Below are 23,450 nucleotides of genomic sequence, written 5' to 3' on the forward strand. Positions count from 1 at the left end.
AGAGAAGGATGGAGAGAGGGAGTCAAGTTACTAAGCAGATCATATTTATTCAGCACTTTCTGCGTGCAGAGCATTGTACTAAGTTCTTGGGAGAGGACAATATAATAATAAACAGACACATTTCCTGCCCACAGTGAGCATACAGTCTAGAGGGGAAGACAGATGTTAATATAAATAAGTGAATTATAGATATGTACATAAGTGCTGCGAGGCTGGGAGGGAGGATAAACAAAGGGAGCAAGTCAGGGTGATGCAGATGGGAGTGGGAGAGGAGGAAAGGAGGTCTAAGTCAGGGAAGTCCTCTTGGAGGAGATCTGCCTTCAATAAGGCTTGGAAAAGGGGAGAGCAGATGCCCTCGTGAGATTGGTTTGGTTTGACACATGGCAATAGTAATGATGAATGGTCCTAGAGTGTATAATGAGAGAAAGAGGGAAGAAAATCCCTTGCCTTGGAGCCCAGCAAGCATGTGGATATTCTATGATAGTAGCTGTGTACAGACGGCCAAAAACCTGTATGGAATATTTATGGGGGGAAAAACCTAACTTTATAAAAACTACAATAGCCTTTAGCAACCCGTACACCTAGCCCCCAGCTAGGAGGGTTTGCAGGCATGTTGGAAGTTTCCAAAGCACTGGGAAGAAAATTCTACCATGCTCGTATTGATGAGCAAGTGGGAAAGTTGAGCTCAGTATGAGAATCACTTAGTCAGGGATGGGGGGAAGGTCCGTGGCATACAGAGGCATGGGTGAGGAGTTTAAAATCAAATGAAAGCAAGAAGATGAAGCGAAGACTGGGGAATTAATAATTCTGGTATTTGTTAAGTGCTTACAAAGTGCCAAGCACTGTTTTAAGCATTGGGGTAGATACAAGGTAATCAGGTTAGACATAGTCCCTGCCCCACATGGACTCAATGTCTTAATCCCCATTTTACAGATGAGATAACTGAGGCCCGGAGAAGGGGAGGGGAATGGAGGCGAGAGAGGGAACAAAAGAACCAAGACAACTCTCCTTAGAAGTTATTTTTGTTTATTGCATTTCACTTAGGGGCTTCTTAGCAGGGGATGCAATTTTTAACATCCCAACAAATTAAATAAAGGATACAGTTCATAGATTTAAGTGTCAAACTGAAACTGGTGCTGATCATTATCACTCACTTATCTGCATTTTGATGACTTTTGTAACTATCTTCCCAGGGCAAGTGCAAGAAAAGAAAGTTGCTACAATGAGCTTGTAATGAGTTGAGTTGATTATATCCTGAGCCCTAGTTGATCTCTTGCCAGGCTTTGGTCTGATTTGCATTCTGTGTTGTTCTCTGGCATTCTAAAGCTCTGGTGCTGGTTTTTTCTTTCATGAAAGGTCTTCTACCGGAGTAAGCATTGTGTTCATAGAATGCTAAAAATCACATTTTCAGATGTGGTTTCTGTTTCTCAGGAGGGTTTGCCTTATGCAAGAAGCTCTCGTATGTCTGGGAGAAATAAACAGATCTCTTCCTCCTCTTTATCTTTCCCCTACCCCAATCCCTTATTCTTTCTGAAGAATGTGCACTTCCCTTGTCTTCATGTGGGGCATTTCTCCTGACAATTCACTTTATTCTGAAAGAAGAGGGTTCAATAAATGTAAGGTTCTCCTACAGGGTCAGCGGGGGGAAAGGAATTCTGGAAAATCTACTACTGTCTTGTACACTCTTGTCTTACGCTGTCGAATCCTCTCCGACCCATAGCGACGCCATGGACACATCTCTCCCTGAACGTCCCACTTCCCTCTGTAATCGTTCTGGTAGTGTGTCCAGAGAGTTTCTTGGTAAAAATCCAGAAGCAGTTTACCACTGCTTCCTTCCAGCCAGTAAACCTGAGTCTCCACCCTCGACTCTCTCCCATGACACTGCTGCCCAGCTCCTTCCACTCGCTAGCCACTACCCAAGCTAGGAATGGAGTGGATAGGCCTCGGCTTGACTCTTCCTCCCGTAGTCGAGACCGGTAGAGGACTGGAAACTCTCCAGATGCGACCCTGAGGGAAGCCTTTGCACTCTAAACCTCAAATATCAGGCACCTTGGACTTCAAGCTATTGCTTCTGTCCACCCAGAAATTTTGAGAGCTCAGGGATCAAACCGAGTTGAGTATATATCCAAAGACTAGGTTAGATTAATATTCACAGAGGAGTAGCTGCCAGCTTTTCAGAGAGTAAATCACCATTTTCAGCGAAAAAAGAAGGTGTTCGGGGGTGGGTCCATTATGATTCAATATGTCAAAAATAATTTCCCACCCTTAAAAGCCAAAGCTCTCAGCTGCTATGCGTCCCAGAATTGCCATTAGTACATCAGGCTAACGTCTGAAAACCAAATTGGCTGGCCATTTAAAGTTAACAGTAATAATAATAATAGTATTTGTTAAGCAACTTACTATGTTCCAGGCACTGTACTAAGCACTGTACAAACAAATCCTGTACAAGCAGGGAAGAAGTGTGGCTCGGTGGAAAGAGCACAGGCTTGGGAGTTAAAGGTCATGGGTTCTAATCCTGGCTCCACCAGTTGTCTGCTCTATGACATTGGGCAAGTCCTTAACTTCTCCGTGCCTCAGGTACCTCATCTGTAAAATGGGGATTAAAACTGTGAGCCCCACGGGGGACAACCTGATCACCTTGTATCCCCTCAGCACTTAGAACAGTGCTTTGCACATAGTAAGTGCTTAACAAATGCCATCATTATTATTATTATTATTAAATCAAATTGGTCACAGCCCCGTCCTATGTGGAGCTCAAAGTCTCAATCCCCATTTTACAGATGAGGTAATTTAGGCACAGAGAAGTAAAGTGACTTGCCCAAGGTCACACAGCAGACAAGTGGTGGAGCTGGGATTAGAACCCATGACCTTTTGATTCTCAGGCCCATGCTCTATCCAATAGGCCATGCTGCTTCTCTACCACTGTCATCATCCTCCTCATCATCATCCTCATCAATGGTATTTATTGAGAGCTTACTATGTGCAGAGTACTGCACTGAGAGCTTGGGAGACTACAATATGACAGAATTCATTCATTCATTCAATCGTATTTATTGAGCGCTTACTATGTGCAGAGCACTGTACTAAGCACTTGGGAAGTACAAGTTGGCAACATATAGAGACGGTCCCTACCCAACAGTGGGCTCACAGTCTAGAGTTGGAAGACATGTTCCTTTCCCACAATGAGCTTACAGTCTAGAGTGGAAGACAGACGTTAATATAAATAAAAACCAAGACTGCAGAAAATTTGAGCATAATAATAATAATGGTGATGGCATTTGTTAAGCGCTTACTATGCAAAGCACTGTTCTAAGTGTTGGGGGGATATACAAGGTGATCAGGTTGTCCCACGTGGGGCTCACAGTCTTCATCCCCATTTTACAGATGAGGTAACTGAGGCTCTGAGAAGTTAAGTGACTTGCCCAAGGTCACACAGCAGATATGTGGTGGAGCCGGGATTAAAACCCATGACCTCTGACTCCCAAGCCCGTGCTCTTTCCACTGAGCCACGCTGCTTCCCAACCATATTCCATATCCCTACTCCCTCTCCCTTCTGTGTCTCGATTGTACTTGTATTTTATCCTTTTTTCCTTCACCCTCAATCCCACAACACACAGGTGTTTATCTGTAATTCATTCTAATGTCTATCTCCTTCTCTAGACTGTAAGCTCCTTATGGGCAGGGGTCTTGTCTGCCAAGTCTTTGATATTGAGCTCCCCCAAGAACTTATTACAGTGCTCTTCACAAAGTAAGTACCTGGTTGATTGACTGATCCTCATAGGCTGATTTCTGAGTTTTTTCTCCCTGAAATCCTTTTATTCTGGGGCAGGGAGTGGATCAGGGCAATACCTTCTAATAATCACTTCTGTCTCCAGATCTCCTCCTGCCTCTCTGCCTCTTTCCACCCCGCTAACCCCACCTCAGCCAAGCTGACCCCAGAGATGTGCTCTTAATAATGGCATTTGTTAAGTGTTCACTATGTGCGAAGCACTGTTCTAAATGCTGGGGGGTACAAGGTGATCAGGTTGTCCCACGTGGGGCTCACAGTCTTAATCCCCATTTTACAGATGTGGTAACTGAGGCACAGAGAAGTTAAGTGACTTGCCCAAAGTCACACAGCTGACAAGTGGTGGAGCCGGGAGTAGAACCCATGACCTCTGGCTCCCAAGCCCGGGGTCTTTCTGCTGAGCCACACTGCTTCTCCAATAAAAGGACTGTCTGGCTTGTTTTTTAGTTTTCTGTGAATCCCAGTTAGGCACTGCATTATTCTGGAATGTACATGTGAGATTTCTGGAATGTACATGTGAGGTTTCTGGAATGTACATGTGAGTTAAGGCCTGTTGGGCCCAAAATCACTGATGTTAGAATACACTTTTGCCCCAGATGACCTCTTAACCCAGAACCAATGTTGGTGGGAGCCCTTAATTCTCTGTCTCACTGTCTCTCCTCCTCCCTAGTGGGGTCTATTCCTCCTGTGTGTACCTGGGGGCCCAATAAAGCATTCCTGATGTGCACTCACCTGACTAGGTGTCTGTTAATTAAAATCTCCAGGCCCAACTAAAACAAATAGAAACTAGAATATCCTTACCTGGACCCTATAAATATAGATTGTAGACTGTTAGCTATCTGTGGGCAGGGAACAGGTCTACCAACTCTGTATTCTCCCAAGCGCTTAATACAGTGCTCTGCACAATGCAAGCGCTCAATAAATACCATTGATTGACTCCCTAGGGATGTGTCCCTGGGGCTCACGTGGTTATGTCAATCATTTGGATTTTTCAAGCACTCTGTGCAGAGCACTGTACTAAGTGTGAGGAAGAGTATAATGCAGTAGAGTCGGAAGAAAAGCTTCCTCCCTTCAAGGAGCTTACAATCAAGCAGAGGAGCTTACAGTCTGGTGTCACACACCAAACAAACATCACCTACTTCTCCGTACTCAGCTGGAGTCCTTTACTGGTTTGCTAGTTGCCTCCGCAATGTTTTGGATGGAATTTCCTTCAGAGATACCTCCTTATTCAACCCTGGTTGGCTCTGGAGAGTTTCTGGGCTCCTCTCTCCTCAGGTCATGAGAAAGATCATCTGCTTCCATTAGCTCAGCTCCCATCTTCATAGCAGGATTCAGACCAGTCCAAGCATATGGCTCCAAAAGTACTGTACACTTATGTACTGAAATCCTATCCTGGGCATCTGTGCAGCATAGACGTATGCTTTTATTTATTTCTATATTCTTTCTATATTTACCAATACTGTACATTCAGTTATTTTTTCGGCTGTTTTGTTGTGATGTGTTTATATTGTTCCGTGTCTTATTCTTGGCCTTCCTCCAGCTTTTAATATTTGCAAATACTTTTCGTCTGTCCCCTTTCATATGGTGAGGTCTTTGAGGGCAGGGAACCTGGTTTTTTTTACCACAAATTGTACCCTCCCATGTGTTTAGAACAGTGCCTAGCATGAACATGTTGTGCTTTTTAGAAAATAAATGATCATACAAAGAGTGATTACTACGTGTCACCAATGCATAGCTAACAGCACTAAAGATTACTGAGAGCTCCCTCTTTATAAACAGCTATTCAGATTTGTACTAGGCTTTCAAGCCACTGGTTGTTTGCAGCCCCATTTTAGGCTATTTGTTAATCTCTTACTGTGTGTCAGACACTGTACTAAGTGCTGGGGTAAATACAAGATACACAGTCTCCATCCCACGTGGGGCTCACAATCTTAATCCCTATTTTACAGAAGAGGTAACTGAGGCACAGAGAAGTGAAGCGACTTGCCCAAGGTCACACAACAGACCAGTGGCAGAACCAGGATTAGAACCCAGCTATTTCTGACACCCAAGACCACGCTCTATTAACTTGGCTAAGCTGCTTCTCCTAACCATCATGTCCACACTTTCCTCCTTTCCAGCCGTCTCTCAAGAGGAGATTTATGGGTGGCTCTGAGAATCTAGCTGTCTGGTCTGTGAACCCCATACCCTCTCACAACTTAATTCTTGTTCCTACCATTCTTCCCGTGTTTCCTGCAATTCTTGAACTCTCTTGCTCTCCCTTAGCTTTACCCCTGTCTTCAGAGATAGTCTCTAAATGTTGTCGACTTGTACTTCCCAAGCTCTGCACTCAGTAAGCACTCAATAAATATGATTGAATGAATGAATGAATGAGCAGCCCGTAAGATAGGAGGAGAACCAGGAGAGGGCTTGTTAATGAAGCCAAGGTTGGATAACGTTTCCAGGAGAAGTGAGGGTTCCACAGTGTCAAAGGCAGCCAAGAGATGGAGGAGGATTAGGATGGAGTAGAGGCTGTTGGATTTGGCAAGAAAGGTCATCGGTGACCTAAGGGAAGGTAGTTTCTATAGAATTAAAGGGATGGAGGCCAGATTGAAGGGGGTCAGGAGGGAATTGGAGGAGAGAAAGTGGAGACAACAGGTGCAGACAACTAACTCAAGGAGTTTAGAGAAGAATGGTAGGAGAGACATGGGGCTATAGGGAGTCATGAGGTCAAGGGAGGGGATTTTTTTAGGATAGAGGATATATTAGCATGTTTGAAAGCATTAGGAAGAAGTCACTGAAAAATAAAGAGTTGAAGATAGGGTTAGAAGGGAAGAAGGGAGGTGCAAGTGCTTTGAAAATGTGTGAAGAGATGGGGTCAGAGGTGCAAGAGGGGAGGGTAGATTTTGTGAGGAGGCGGGAGATCCTGAGGTTCTGCTGGGAAAGATGGAAGAGTCAAAGAAGGGGCAGGAGGAAGGAGGTACACTGGAGAGGAGCACGGGAGATTTTAGCAATCAAGCCTAATGGTTTCAATATTATCAATGAAGTGCATGGCCAGGTCATTAAGGACAAGAGATTAGAGTTTGGTTTTGGGTAAAGGGGTGAGGGGGAGGGAGGACGGAGGTTTGAGGAGGAAGTTAAAAGTCGGAAACAACAAGAGAGGGCAACGAATATCGGAATAGAAATATCAATGCCAGATGGAGGGGAGAGGAGAGTTAAAAGCGTAAAGCTTTACGAGGATGAATTTGTGATGGACAAGGTCACCTGATACCTGGATTTCTGCCAGCAGTGCTTGGCAGCTGCTCCACAGATCCTACTTAGGTAACAAATTCCTACTTAGGTAACAAATTCCCCAACTATCTGCCCATTCAGACTCCACAGATATCTGTCAGATATTAGCACTTTAGACAGGGTGGGGAAAGTGGAGAGAGGAAGAAAGAAAGAAATGGAGACAGACCGAAAGAAGCAGAGACAAAGAGGTAGAGAGAGAGAGAGAGAAATAGAAACAGAGACAGAAAGAGAAATATTCAGGTCTTATTTTTCCACTCTTCCATCATTCATTCATTCAATCGTATTTATTGAGCGCTTACTGTGTGCAGAGCACTGTAGTAAGCGCTTGGGAAGTATAAGTCAGCAACATATAGAGATGGTCCCTACCCAACAATGGGCTCACAGTCTAGAAGGGGGAGACAGAAAACAAAACAAAATGCAGACAGGTGTCAAAATCATGAGAACCCACGCAGAAGGAATGCTTTCTCCTCAGTGTTCAGGGGATTTCTACATCTGTGTCAGATCTCCCCGAGAACAGAAACAGCCTCAGAAAGCAGACCAAGTCGATTGTTGCTTTCCAGGCTGAGCGGCTTCCACAGGGGAGGAAATAAATCAACTGTCACCCTGGGAGATCAGCCAAGGCCAAATCTAAGCAGCGCAGGGAAATGGAGAACTGAGCTGTCAGCAGGTCAGAGTCACCACCTTGACCCCCGAGGGTCAGGCCATGCTTTAGAGGCCCAGTGAAGCAAAGCCTCCTCCTGATTACTGTATCAGCCTCCTCTCTGTTCTCCCATCCTCCTGTCTCTCCCCACTTCAATCCACACTTCACGCCACTGCCCGGATCGTCTTTGTGCAGAAACGCTCTGGGCATGTTACTCCCCTCCTCAAAAATCTCCAGTGGTTACCAATCAACCTACGCATCAGGTAAAAACTCCTCACCCTCAGCTTCAAGGCTCTCCATCCCCTCACCCCCTCCTACCTCACCTCCCTTCTCTCCTTCTATAGCCCAGCCTGCATCCTCCGCTCCTCTGCCGCTAATCTCCTCACCATGCCTCGTTCTCGCCTGTCCCGTCATCGACCCCCGGCCTGCCCATGTCATCCCCCTGGCCTGGAATGCCCTCCCTCCCCACATCCACCAAGCTCGCTCTCTTCCTCCCTTCAAGGCCCTACTGAGAGCTCACCTCCTCCAGGAGGCCTTCCCACACTGAGCCCCCGCCTTACCTCCTTCCCCTCCCCACAGCACCTGTATGTATGTAAATATGTCTGTACATATTTATTACTCTATTTTATTTGTACATATTTATTCTATTTATTTTATTTTGTTAATATGTTTTGTTTTGTTGTCTATCTTCCCCTTCTAGGCTGTAAGGCCGCTGTTGGGTAGGGACCGTCTCTATATGTTGCCAATTTGTACTTCCCAAGCGCTTAGTACAGTGCTCTTCACACAGTAAGCGCTCAATAAATACGATTGAATGAATGAATGAAACAGGGCAGCAAGGGATAATATTTTTGTGCATTCAGTGTAGATGGGCCCGTTGATCACCTTTGAACTCATTAGCCACACTAGCCCAACTCAAGACCTCACTATCAGTAGCTACACCCCTAAAGTCTGTCTCTCCCTCACACACACACACATATACATGCACGCCTCCAACAGAGCTGGTAGTCCTCTGCCCACAACGAGCTAATGGGAGGTCTATGCATCAACATATCTCACACCAAGCGCTTAGAACAGTGCTTTGCACATAGTAAGCGCTTAACAAATACCATCATTATTGTTATTATTGTCTTCTACTTCCCTACTTCCTCATGGTGTTCCTCTGGGCATCTCTGACTTCCTCTCCTCCCTCCCATCACAACTGAGAACTGGAGTCATCCATTTAATCAAATTTATTGAGCGCTTACTGTGTGCAGTGCACTGTACTAAGTGCTTAAGTCCAGTCCTCAGCCGATCCCCAAGGGCCCTTCTGCCTGCAAGTCCTGGGGGAGAGGAATTGCACAGAGGCCTGATCACACTTCCCTTTGATCCAAAAGCTCAAAGAATAAAGAGGGACAAAAAGTCACTAGAAAAGTAGAATTTTCCCAGGTTGTCATCCATATGCATGAAATAGTGCCGAGGCCCACCTGTATATTTGCATAATGTTTGTGTGTGATTTGCATATTCCTATATAGACCTTGCAGTCTATTTTCAGCACTTTTCAAGTTAAAAACGTATTGTTGTTCCATTTATGGGTATCTTTCAATGATTTTTCTCCTGATTTCTTTTGCTCCCCTATTGTCAGGGAACCTAAACTTGAGAATTTTGCTAGTTTTGTAGAGATGAAGAGTGATTCATAGCCCCAACTCCATCGCTTGTCTTCTGTGTGGCCTTGGGCAAGTCACTTAACTTCTCTAGGCTCCATTTTCCTCAATGGTAAAATGGGGATTCAATACCTGTTCTCCCCCACACTTAGGATGCAAACCCTGGTTGGGACACCTGAAAACCTTGGATCTACCCCAGTGCTGAACACAGTGCGTGCTTAACAAATACCACAATTAACGATTATTAATTAATCATTCCCCTTCTCCCTTCAGCAGGTCTCCTCCTTTCAGAAACAACTCATTATTAGGCAGCTTTCTTTGAATGCCTCCCGCCAATGTGGCACGTTATCATTGCCAGCACCTCAGAGGGAATGTGTACTGGAGAGATGATATCCATCTCTTGGCTTGCTAACTGAACTGCTCAGTGGCTCTTCAGAGGGGACCATTTTCTATTATCATGTTTTGTTTTGTTGTCTGCCTCACCCTTCTAGACTGTGAGCCCGTTGCTGGGTGGGAACTGTCTCTTTATGTCGCCAACTTGTACTTCCCAAGCGCTTAGTACAGTGCTCTGCACACAGTAAGCGCTCAATAAATACGATTGAATGAATGGTACTTCAGTTTACCGAAATCCCAAACACAACTATCCCTTCCCACAGCCGCACATGGTCCCAGCCATTTTCTTTCTTGGCTGTAGGTTCCTCCATCTGCCCATCTCTGATATGGCTCTAGTTAGTAAAATATATTTATTGAGTGCTTACTGTAGGCAGAGCACTTGGGAGAGTACAATATACCAACAGAACAGACACATTCCTTGCCCACAATGAGCTTACAGTCTAGAGGTTCTCTACCCTGACTACCCCTCTTCTCTTTACAAGAGCATGGTCAGAGGCCCACCCTACTAAGTTTCTGCACACATCCAGATTTGGGAACACACCCTCCAGACTGTAAGCTCATTGTGGGCTAGGGGTTGTGTCTACCGATTCTTTTGTGTTGTAATAGTAATAATAATGATGGTATTTGTTAAACGCTTACTATCTGAATCCCTGATCTACTTTGGTTGAAGATTAATCAACAGTTTTGCCTTCACACCTTCTTGTTTTCTAAGCTCTCAGCCTCCCCTGGTTCCTGCCATTCACTTCTCCCGAAACCTGGAAGGGGAAGGGGCAGTTTCTGAGGAGGTGGGGAGAAACAGTGGAATGGATTGTATTGCTGAACTGAGTTGCAGGAGAAACTCTTCAGCCTCATCTGTTTTTAGTGTTGATCTGAGGATTTCTCAGGGACAAACTGAGCTATGCTCTACGAGGCCTAATTTTTCAGAAACAGCTCTTTCCTTTTTGATGACAATTTTTAAAACTTCCTAAATGCAGCCCAAGGAAAGCGGTTTCAAAATTTAATACCTTATGGTCATTTTTGTGCCAACTTCTGAAGAAGCCGAGACAACAGAATTTTGTGGCACAATAAATGATGGTGTGAAAAGTAAGAGAAAAAACAAGGGAGTAATATTGAAGACGATCAAATTTCTTTAAAAAATTGGCAACAAAGTTGGGTGCTGCTTCATTTAAGCGGCTTTACAAGGTGGAAAGAGAAACAAATAAAAAAAACTCAAGTAGAGAGATGCATAAGATAAATTAAGCGGCAGCTGACAATTAGTTTCAAATGTTCTCACAGGTCTGTGGCAAAAATCTGCTCCTGGAAGGAAGCATTTGCTGTAACTCTCATATAGCGATATTTTATGATGCTATAAATTTAGCCAAAAAATAAAAAATAGCCTGAAGTCAGAATTCAAGTATTGGTCTGTAAATGTGAGAATAGCAAGAAAATTGGAAGCTGTAGAAATGGGAGAAACTAAACATCTTTGGTTTTCAGAGCCGGGATTCAAACCCCTGACCTCTGACTCCAAAGCCCGGGCTCTTTCCACTGAGCCACGCTGGTTCCCCTAAATAGGTCATGGGTTCTAATCCCAGCTCCACCGCTTGTCTGCCGTGTGACCTTAGACCAGTAACTTCACTTCTCTGGGCCTCAGTTCCCTTATCTGTAAAATGGGGATTGGGACTGTGAGCCCCACGTGGGACAGGGACTGTGTCTAACTCGATTTGCCAGTATCCACCCCAGCACTTAGCAGAAGGCCCGGGACACAGTAAACGGTTAACAAATACCATCATCATTATCAACAATAGTAAAACGTATGATCCCTGCTCTTGAGGAGTGACAATTTAGTAAGGGAGACAGACAAAAATGATTTACCGTGTGGCTCAGTGGAAAGAGCACGAGCTTGGGAGTCAGAGATCATGGGTTCAAATCCTGACTCCGCCAATTGTCAGCTGTGTGACTTTGGGCAAGTCACTTCACTTCTCTGTGCCTCAGTTACCTCATCTGTAAAATGGGGATTAAGACTGTGAGCCCCACGTGGGACAACCTGATCACCTTGTAACCTCCCCAGCTCTTAGAACAGCGCTTTGCACATTGTAAGCGCTTAACAAATGCCATCATTATTATTATTATTATTTACAAATAGTGTAAACAAGAGGCGGGAATAAAAATATGGGAAGAAGTAAGACAAATGTATCAGAATGAAATGGCTGAAGAAATGATGAATATTTAAACAAATGGATAAAAATGTATAAAAATATACATGTGTACAGGAATACTAAGCATAGAGACAAGTGCCTGTGGGCTGGTTACCAAAGTGTAGCTGTAATTTGACAAGAACTTGGACCATGTGGCTAGCTGTTCAGGAGGAGAGAAAAGGATGGGTCCGAATAATGTTACGGAGGAAGAATCAGTCAGACTTAGCATTTTATCAGGGTGAAGACTAAATACTATTGAATGAATACACTGAAATAAATGGGGAAAACGATTGAATTCAGAAAGAAGGGACTCTTTTTTTCTGGATAATTGCACTGCACACCTCAAAAGCGACACTTAAAAATGCTAAGATAATCTTCCTGCAAGGAAACACCATACCTGTCCTATAACTGCTCAATCAAGGCATAATGAAACCTTTCAAGATATTGTATATAAAGGGTGAGAGAGAAAAGAACGCAACTAGAGATGGAGGGTTGTTGAATGGGAAAAAGGCCAAGAAAATCAGCATCTTTGATGTGATTTTCATGCTCTGTGCATGCTGACTAGCATTCAGAATAATGACTCCTCATCTGAAATCAACATTCCTTTTAAAAAGTGGCTTTGACCAACAAAATGCAATTATCCCTTAAGAGGAGAATGGAACCCTCAGTGAAATCTTCTAAAATTGCATCAATACTGATGAAAGCAGTCATTGTGTTCCAGAGGCAGTCAACAAACAATTTGTTGACCAAGTTTAAAATCCCGAAGTATTCTGTGAACAAATTGAAGATGATAAAGGGTAAAATGAATCCACCCAACTTCACCACAGACACAACATGCTGTTGCTTTGGAACCCCAGGGAGAGTCCAAAGGATTTAGTTTTGTGCCCAATTGGGACAATAATTGCGGTGATTGTTAAGTGCTTGCTTTGTACTGAGTGCTGTATTAAGTTTTGGGGTATAAAATAAAATCAGATGAGATACAGTTCTGGTCCCACGTGGAACTCCAAATCTAGAGAGCTGGAGGGGAGAGCAGATGTTTAATCCCTATTTTGCAGATGAGGAAACTAAGACCCAGAGAAGTTATGTGACTAACCCCAGGTCACACAGAAGGTCAGGATTAGAACCCAGGACTCCTGTTTTACAGTCCTATGCTCTATCCGTTAGACACACTACCTCTAATTTTGGATGGTCCCATGATTTTCCCCCAGGAGATTATGTGCCAACTCCATGCTGAACGATCAATTTTCTAATAGCAGCAGCATTTCTTGTTGTTTTTAAACACTGTAGGCTGATCCTAGACTCCAGATGGTGACTATTCTCGACAACTTCATGGTCTCTGTGTTAATTTACTTTAATTAAAGTGAGGTCTATAAGATTGAAAGGCCACCTAGCTTCACCTGAACAAGGAAGACTTGTTCAAAGACTGAACTCCTTATCTTCCCTCCCAAATCGTGCCCTCTCCCTGACATTCCCGTCACTCTAGATGACAAACATCTCACATTTTACATCCATTTTACATCCTTCCTATCTCACAAGCCCACAAACTTGGTGTCATCCTCGACTTTGCTCTCTCGTTCACCCCACACATCCAATCCGTCACCACAACCTGCCGGTCTCACCTCCACAGCATCGCCAAGATCCGCCCTTTCCTCTCCATCCAAACCGCTAACTTGCTGGCTCAATCTCTCATCCTATCCCAACTGGATTACTGCATCGGCCTCCTCTCTGATCTCCCATCCTCCTGTCTCTTCCCACTTCAATCTATACCTCATGCTGCTGCCTGGATCCTCTTTGTGCAGAAATGCTCTGGTCATGTTACTCCCTTCCTCAAAAATCTCCAGGGGCTGCCTGCCAACCTACGTATCAAGCAAAAACTCCTCACTCTTGGCATCAAGGCTGTCCATCCCCTCATCCCCTCCTACCTCACCTCCCTTCTGTCCTTCTCCAACCCAGCCCACACCCTCCGCTCCTCTGCTGCTAACCTGTACCTCATTCTCATCTGTCCCGCTGTCGACCCCCGGCTCACGTCCTTCCCCTGGCCTGGAATACCCTCCCTCCATACATCCATCAACCTAGCCCTCTTCCTCCCTTCAAAGCCCTACTGAGAGGTCACCTCCTCCAGGAGGCCTTCCCAGACTAAGCCCCCTTTTTCCTCTCCTCCTCCCCATCCCCCTGCCCTACCTCCTTCCCATTCCCACAGCACTTATATATATTTGTACAGATTTATTACTCTATTTATTTTACTTGTACATATTTACTATTCTATTTATTTTGTTAATGATGTGCATATCATCATTGTATTTAATTGTATTTGTTCTGATGATTTTGACACCTGTCTACATGTTTTGTTTTGTTGTCTGTTTCCCCTTCTAGACTGTGAGCCCGTTATTGGGTAGGGACCGTCTCTATATGTTGCTGACTTGTACTTTCCAGGTGCTTAGTCCAGTGCTCTGCACACAGTAAGCGCTCAATAAATATGATTGAATGAATGAATGAATGAAGAAGATGAACAGTCAATTTATTCTTTTCATCATAGTTTCTAAGGGGGAAGGGAGAATTATTTAATAAACAATGCTCCAATCAAAATAGCAGAGAAATGCACAATGAACAAGCAAGAGAAACAACTGCTTAGTCCTTAAAAAATGAGTGCTCTTGAGCAATTTTCCCATTCATGTCCCTTCCTATCAGCAAAGCAGATGACTTGCCAGCTTTCTTGTTCCTTCCTGGCTCAATCAATCGACTGTATTTATTGAGCCCTTACTATGTGCAGAGCAATGTACTAAGCGCTTGGGAGAATACAAAATAACAGAGTTGGTAGACATATTCCCTGCCCACAGTGAGCCACATTACCCTGCCCACAATGAATTTACAGTCTAGAGGGGGAGGGAGACATCAATATAAAGAAATAAATTATGGATCGGTACAGAAGAGTTTTGGGGTTGGGGGAGCGATGAATAAGGGGAGCAAATCAAGGTGATGCAGAAGGGAATAGGAAAAGAGGAAATGAGGGCTTTAATCTGGAAAGGCCTCTTGGAGGAGATTTGCCTTCATTATTTTGTTAGTATGTTTGGTTTTGTTCTCTGTCTCCCCCTTTTAGACTGTGAGCCCACTGTTGGGTAGGGACTGTCTCTATATGTTGCCAATTTGTACTTCCCAAGCGCTTAGTACAGTGCTCTGCACATAGTAAGCGCTCAATAAATACGATTGATGATGATGATGGGAGAGTAATTGTCTGAGGAAGTAAGGCTGACTGGTGCCTTTTAGACTGTGAGGCCATTGTTGGGTAGGGACTGTCTCTAGATGTTGCCAACTTGTACTTCCCAAGCGCTTAGTACAGTGCTCTGCACACAGTAAGCGCTCAATAAATACGATTGATTGATTGATGGAAATACAGCCTCTGGACATTTCTGCAGGGGGCTGGGATGCCAAGACACTAGTAGTTTCCAGAATGTTGACAATCTAGACAGGGACTGTGTTTCTAGACTCTTTCTAATTTCTCGATTGTAAACTCCTTGTGGGCAGGGACAAGCCTACCAAGTCTATTGCACTGCACTTTCCCAAGTGTTTATTGCAGTTCTCTGGACCCAGTAAATGCTCAACAGACTAACCAGTTGTTCTGCAGGTTAATCCTTCCAGGTGAGAGCTGTTTGCTGTAGGTTTAGATTATCTTATAGGAACCACTATCTTTTTTGTCTTCTTGTTCCAAGTTTCTTCTTCCTCAGCTGTGGGATTTGTTTAAAGGATGGTTGGCGGGGAGGGGGGAGGAAGAAGAAGAGGGAAGGGTTGTGTGAACTTAAGCTACAGAGCTGTCTTCCAAGTGTTATTCAAAATGAATCTGTATCCCCAGAGTCTTTTAAAAGCAAATTGAAAACACTCTCATTTGCATATGATTCCAGTTTGGGACGCTGATGGCTGATTTGTTAAAGGAGATTTTAAAATGCAGTTTTAGGAGCAGTGCTTTGAAGTGCTTTGCATAAAAAAGCACTTTATAAATATCTTTGCTTCATCTCTGCTAATATAGGCAAGGTAGAATTGCCTCGTGTCATGTGTGTGTTCATCATTTTACTTTTTTAAAAGTCTCTGGATTAAAAGAGGTCTTGAAGGGGGTGAAGAAACAGATTCTGGGGATTTCTCTGCTCCCTGAGAGCTGGTCCTTTCTCAGGTAGGGGGTCAAGCACATTATGAGCCCCCCGTGGGACAACCTCATCACCTTGTAACCTCCCCAGCGCTTAGAACAGTGCTTTGCACGTAGTAAGTGCTTAACAAATGCCATTATTATTATTATTATTATTATCAGAGATAGGGATGTGCTTTCACCTACATAGTCTGCATATGCTTAGTACAGTGCTCTGCACATTGTAAGCACTCAAAAATACCATTGATTGATTGAACTACAGACATAAACCATTGCTTCCTTGTCCACTGCTTCTAATAAGCTAAGATTTTCAGCACTGTTGTCCAAACCCCAAGGCCCCAAACTGGGCACCCAATTCAGATTCAGGTCTGATTAAAACTGAGAAGCATAGAAGAGATTCGGGGGTGGGGGGTCTTTTTAGTGGTATTCATCAAGCGTTTACTATGTGTCAAGAATCATTCTAAGCGTTAGGGTAGACAAAAGCTAATCAGGCCAGATATAGTCCCTGTCCCACATGGGGCTCATAGTTTAGGTAGTTTTAAGTTACTCCTCACAATTTTCCTGCTTATACAGCCCTGTTGCTTTTTCTAAAAAAAGATACGTTATGGAAGCATTTGTTTCAGCATCCTGTCAGAACATCTGAATCTTTTCCTGTAATATTTGCACAAAGCAAATCTGTCCCCCAAGGGTATTTGTGGGTATTTTTGAAAACATCAAACTCCCCATTTCACATGCAAAATAACTGAGACACTGAGAGACTACTCTACCGCTTTTTGCTTCAGGAAAGTTACTTAGTGCCAGCAGATACACATCACATATGTTGGACAGATCATGGGCCTGGGAATCAGAAGGACCTGGGTTCTAATCCCAGCTCTGCCACGTATCTGCTACCTGACCTTGGGCCAGTCATTCAACTTCTCTGTGCCTCAGTTACCTCATCTGTAAAATGGGGATTAAGATTATGAGCCCCATGTGGGACAGAAACTGTGTCCCATCTGATTAGCTTGTTATCTTCCCCCAGTGCTTAGTACAGTTCCTCTCACATAGTAAGAGCTTAACAAATACCACATACACACAGAAAATACACAGATTTCCCATGTCCTTGGCTCCCAGCCCAGTCTTCTCTCCAGAGGGCCACACTACATTCCCTCAGGGATGCGCTAGCCTCCCTCCCAGCACTCCAATTGGAAAAAGAATTCAATTCCCACCTCCTGAGGCCATCTGGAACAGATTTCTTCTCTATTCAAGTACCTTTCCTCCTTTGGGTAGAAAGGAACTGATAATAGCTACCACCTACTTAGCTCACTTATGTGTTTGGAGAATAAATTAATTAGCTCCGTGTATGTAAAATATTTTAATCAAAGCTTTCCATCTAGTCAGCCCAGTTCTCCCTGAGGCAGTCCTAAAATCAATTAAGGACAATCTATTAGTGTTCATGCTTGTCCAGGCTGGGGTAAGGGGAGAATTGTGTCCCCCTGTTTCCTAGGACATAAATGTTGTAGCTTGGGACGTATCAGGGTTGGCAATTCTGGCAGAGTAGTGATTTTTTTCTTGTTTTTTAATGGTATTTGTTAAGCACTTACAATGTACCAGGCACTGTCTAAGCACTAAGGTGGATACAAGGTCATCAGTTGGGACACAGTCCCTGTCCCACATGGGGCTCACAGTCTTAATCCCTATTGTACAGATGAGGTAACTGAGGCTCAGAGAAGTTAAGGGATTTGTACAAGGTCACAGAGCAGATAAGTGATGGAGCAGGGATGAGAACCCAGATCCTTCTTTCTCCCATGCCCAGGGTCACTAGGTCCCGCTGCTTCTCGTTCTGGTAATTTTGTGGTCCAGCCGGGAAAATGAAGGGGAGGGAATTTCTAGGAAGGCTTTTCTCCCCTCCTTCCTTGGAAGGACACAGAGTAGAGTCTTCTTGATTATGTCTGTATTTTTCTCCCTCCCACAAAGGAGCCCTGAAGATTCTTACGTGGCTTCCTACCAGCCTCTCCTCCATTCCACGGCTTCCCAAACTGAAAATGTTATGCCAGTTTTGTGGACTGAGGAAAGAAAAGAAAGGAGCAGGTGGAAAAATGAGAGGACGGGGTCATTCAAAGATGGAAATCTTGACCAGATAAAACAGTTTCAAGAATATAAGCTGTGATGGATTGTCTAGCTCTTTAAAAGAAAACTAGCCCAGAGTTTTAAATATCATGTATTTACTGGGCTTTAATGGCCAATGTCATTCTTGGCCATTAAAATGCACATTCATGGTGGGGCACAGTCGTTGGTTAAAATGTCATGTTTTGATACACAATCCTTTTTTTTTCCTCTTTTCTGGCCTTCCTTGCTATCTAGGTACTACGCTATCTGCTGCCAACCTCTGGTCTATAGGAACAAAATGACTCCACTGCGCATCGCCCTGATGCTCGGAGGATGCTGGGTAATCCCGACGTTTATATCCTTTCTCCCAATCATGCAAGGCTGGAATAGCATTGGAATAATCGATTTGGTGAGTACTGTTTCAAATTCCAGGGGCGTAAGGGGACGTCTCTTGTTGAATCACTAATTCCAAATAAGTAAATGAAACACCAAGGAAGATACAACTTTAGACGGGTGTTATTTTTCAAGTAGCATCACTGAGTATTTGAATAGAAGGGTAGAGATTCTGCTGCCTCAAAACAGGTAAATGCAAGTCAAAGGAATCTCAACAAACTGGGTTTCGACTTAAAAGCACTCAATTACCTCACTGACTTCTTACTACAAACCAGCCCGCACCCTTCATGCCTCTAAAGTCAATCTACTCCCTGTATCTCAGTCTCATCTACCTTGTCACCGACCCACTGTGGACATCCTCCCTCTGGCTTGGAATTGCTCCCCCTTGAAATCCAACAGACTACCAACTTCAAACTCCTCAACTCTCCCCAACTTCAAAGCCTTATTAACATCTCATCTCCTCCTTCCCCACCTAAGCCCTTATTTCTCCTACTCTTTTCTTCTATGTCACCCTTACACTTGGATCTGTCCCCTTTAAGCACTTGATATTCCCCCGACTCTCAGCCCCACGGCACTTCTGTACATAGCTGTAATTTATTTTATTGTATGTCTCCCCCTCTGGATTGTTGGCTCCTTATGGGTAGGGTATACGTCCATTAATTCTGTTGTATTGTACTCTCCCAACACTTAATATAGTGCTCGGTACACACTAAGCACCCAATAAATACCATTAATTGATCTATTGCAGGAAGTGAAACAGAGCAAGATGAGCTTTCTCATCTTTGCTTGAATTCTGTCCGGTAGCTGTCACATTATACAAGGATTTTCAGGGTGGCAGGGAGAAGAGTGGGGAGGGTGGAAAGGGAAGAAAGGCAGAGGCCAAGACATACATTGAGAAGCAGCGTGCCTCAGGGGAAAGAGCCTGGGCTTTGGAGTCAGAGGTCAGGCGTTCAAATCCCGACCCCGCTACTTGTCAGCTGTGTGACTTTGGGTATGTCACTTAACTTCTCTGTACCTCAGTTCCCTCATCTGTAAAATGGAGAAGAAGACTGTGAGCCCCCTGTGGGACAACCTGATCACCTTGTAACCTCCCCAGCATTTAGAACAGTGCTTTGCACATAGTAAGCGCTTAATAAATGCTATCATTATTATTATTATTATTAAAACAGTGCTTGGCACATAGTAAGCACTTAATAAATGCTATTATTATTATTATTATTAAAACAGTGCTTGGCACATAGTAAGTGCTTTATAAATGCCATCATTATTATTATTATTGAGTGCCTCAGAAAGAGGAGGAATCCTAGGGAAAACAGCATGGCCTAGTGAATAAAGCGTGGACTTGGGAATCAGAAGGTCCTACGTTCTAACCCCACCTCTGCCACTTACCTGCTGTGTGACATTGGGCATGTCACTTCACTGGGCCTCAGCTACCTCATCTGTAAAATGGGTATCGAAACTGTGAGCCCCACGTGGACCAGGGACTGTGCACAACCCAATTTGCTTGTATTGACCCCAGAGCTTAGTACAGTGCCTCACACCTAGTAAGTGCTTAACAAGTACAGTAATTATTATTATTAAGTAAATAGTCACTTAGTACTGGCTCCATGCATAACTTGAGCACCAGAGAACGATGGTAGATCTCCAGGTGTGTTTGCAAGGGTGGGGGTCTTCATTGAGAAGGAGGAAGAGATGGAGGTGAAGAGAAGGGGAGAGAGGGAGATATGTGAGCAAGGAGAAATCTCACAAGGCTAAGACTTGGTCTCTTTTGTGCTGGAGAGAAAAATCCTCTTGGTCAGCATAGAGGATTCGCTTACCCCTTTTTCCCCACTATTAAATCTCTGGCTGTTCTGGAGATCAGTATCAGCTGGTTTTTGATGGGTGTACTATATATAAGTAGCAACACCATGCATTGACAGTTGGAAGAAGATAGCATTCATTCACAGTTGGAAGTGCTTTGAATTTCCCACCTTCCTGTTTCACAGTTCATGCTTCATCTCTCCTTCTAAACTCCATTCTTCCTCACTTCCGATCTGTCACCACCACTTAAAGTCCCATTCATTCAATCGTATTTATTGAGCACTTACTATGTGCAGAGCACTCGACTAAGCGCTTTGGAAGTACAAGTTACCTCATGAAAGTTGGAAGGTAATTGGAATAGAGGACATTCCTACCCCAGACAGAGGAAGCCTAGGGAGCAGGAGTAGACATGGAGGGAACTGGTGGAATTGGCCAATTTAATCATATTTATTGAGCACTTACTGTGTGCAGAGCACTGTACTAAGGTCTTGGAAAGTACAATTCAGCAACAGAGACAATCCCTACCCACACAGGGCTTATAGTCTAGAAGGGAGGAGACAGACATCAAAACAAGTAAACAGGCATTGGTAGAAATAGATATACACATCAAAACAAGTAAACAAGCATCAATATAAATAAATATAATTATAGATAGGTACATATATACACAAGTGCCGTGGGGCGGGGAGGGGTAGAGCCAAAAAAGCCTAGTTGGGGCAACACGGAGGGGAGAGGGAGCTGAGGAAAAGGGCTTCCTGGAGGAGGTGAGCCTTCAGTAGGGCTTTGAAGGGGGAAAGTGTGATTGTTTGGTGAATTTGAGGAGGGAAGGGGTTCCAGGCCAGAGATAGGATACGGGCCGGGGTCAACGGTGGGGCAGGTGAGAAAAGAGGCACAGTGAGAAGGTTAGCACCAGTGGAGCAGAGTTTGCGGGCTGGGATGTAGAAGGAGAGAAGGGATTGTAGGGCAATCCAAACCTATAATAATAATAATAATGATGGCATTTATTAAGCACTCACTATGTGCAAAGCACTGTTCTAAGCACTGGGGAGGTTACAAGGTGATCAGGTTGTTCCACGGGGAGCTCACAGTCTTAATCCCCATTTTCCAGCTGAGGTAACTGAGGCACAGAGAAGTTAAGTGACTCGCCCAAAGTCACACAGCTGACAATTGGCGGAGCCAGGGTTTGAACCCATGACCTCTGACTCCAAAGCCCAGGCTCTTTCCATTGAGCCACGCTGCTTCACAGGAGCAGCGTGGCTCAATGCAACCTACACAGGAAGCCTGGAGATGGTATTCATTGCATTTATTAAGGGCAATGCACTAGACTTGGGAGGGCAGAACAGAAGCTCAAGACAAGATTCTGCCCACAAGCAACTTAATAAGTGCTTCTCTGTGCCTCAGTGACCTCATCTGTAAAATATGGGTGAAGACTGGGAGCCCGATGTGGGACAACCTGATTACCTTGTATCTCCCCCAGTGCTTAGAACAGTGGTTGGCACATAGTAAGCGCTTAACAAATACCAACATTATAATTACGTGACTCTGTGGGAGCTCCTTTCTCTGAGGCTCAGAAAACTGAACCATTGCTTTTATTGGTTGGTGAGTTTGAGACAAAAGCTCCCACTGGGTTGATGCCTCTCAGAGTCATGGTTTTTAATCTTCATCTCTGAGTAAGCAAGTGGTGAGAGTTTGCTTTCTAGACCTGTGGAGGGTAGCTTCGGACCACCTCTGCCAGTTTCTCAGTTGGTTCTTGAGAACCAGAAGATATCCTAAATTTGTCCTTCCACCTGGATTCATCTGATTTTCTCACACCATCCAGATTTTAGCTGGTTTCTTACCCATTCGATAAAAATATGACCCCAGATACTCAGGCACTTTCAGCCTCGGCTATTGCCACTGAGTTCCATGGCTCAAGAAACAGTGCTCATAATAATAATAATAATAATAATAATAATAATGGCATTTATTAAGCACTATGTGCAAAGCACTGTTCTAAGTGCTGGGGAGGTTACAAGGTGATTAGGTTGTCCCACGGCGGGGGCTCATGATGCTTGGGGCCTAGGAAGTAAACTTAACAGTTGGGAGTCAACATCAGAAATGTCCCCAGAAAAATGTTAGAGGTGAAAGTTGCCTTGGCCAGACTAATAATAATAATAATGCCATTTGTTTAGTACTTAATACGTACCAAGCACTGTTTTAAGCACTTGGCTAGATACAAGTTTATCAGGCTGGAAACAGACCCAATCTAAGAAGGGGAGGGAACAGGTATTGAATCCCCATTTTACAGATGAGGTAACTATGGCTCAGAGAAGCGAAGTGACTTCCCCAAGGTCACACAGCAAACCTGTGGCAGAGCCAGGATTAGAACCCAAGTCCTCTACCTCCCAAGTCCTTTGCTCTTTCCATTTGGCCAATGTGTATATGACATCATTACATCATGACATCATTTTGTGGTGTGTCTGATGTCATGAGTGTATGACTGGTATCTGTCTGCTATCCAGGAGGGCCATCTGTGACCTCCCTAAATTGGACCTTTGCTTAATACTTGGGTGGCAGGAGAGCAGAATGGAATGGATGGTATTCAAATAAGAAAAATAATATAAACAGCACGGCTTCCTGGGAGTCGCAGATAAATAATTGCAGGGCTGTTGTCTGGTTGGAAAGCTATCCTCTGGCCAGGTAGCACCAAGAGAAAAGTCAAACCCTTTGGAAGCATGGACTAGCATTGCTCTTTTTTTCGGTACCTGATAGTGTTTAAAAATCAATCAATTGAGCACTTACTATGTACAGAACACTGTACTAAGAGTTTGGAAGAATACAACAGAATTTGGGTTTTCAAGATGACTTTATCTTTAAAGGAGAGGGGGAGTGCTGTGTGGGGGAGGATGTTCCAGGAGTGATGTGAAAGAAAACATGGAATCAGGAGTGGGAAAATCAGACAAAGACAGGGCAAATTGAAGCAGGGACTGTGGGTGGAGAAAGTTGAAAGTTACATCCCTTCAATTAGAAAAGATATTTTATTGGGTAGAATAAAGATGGGACCGCAGAGAAGCTTCTACATTTCCATCATCGTCCAGTGCAATTTATTCTAACGCCCTTCTGCACAAGGACCCGGACTGCTAACAAATCT

General features: G+C 44.1%; 1 protein-coding gene across 2 annotated transcripts in view; it reads left to right on the forward strand.

Moving 5' to 3' along the window:
- Window positions 1–23,450, forward strand: part of HTR4 (5-hydroxytryptamine receptor 4) — a 384,896-nt gene that overhangs the window by 224,191 nt on the left and 137,255 nt on the right. For both annotated transcript variants that reach the window (XM_038772232.1, XM_038772233.1), the window contains exon 5: window positions 18,383–18,536. In XM_038772232.1, the coding sequence (XP_038628160.1) occupies window positions 18,383–18,536 (154 nt within the window). The remainder of the gene's footprint in view (window positions 1–18,382; window positions 18,537–23,450) is intronic.

Source organism: Tachyglossus aculeatus, chromosome X1, assembly GCF_015852505.1.
Source record: "Tachyglossus aculeatus isolate mTacAcu1 chromosome X1, mTacAcu1.pri, whole genome shotgun sequence".
Classification (NCBI taxonomy): Eukaryota; Metazoa; Chordata; class Mammalia; order Monotremata; family Tachyglossidae; genus Tachyglossus; species Tachyglossus aculeatus.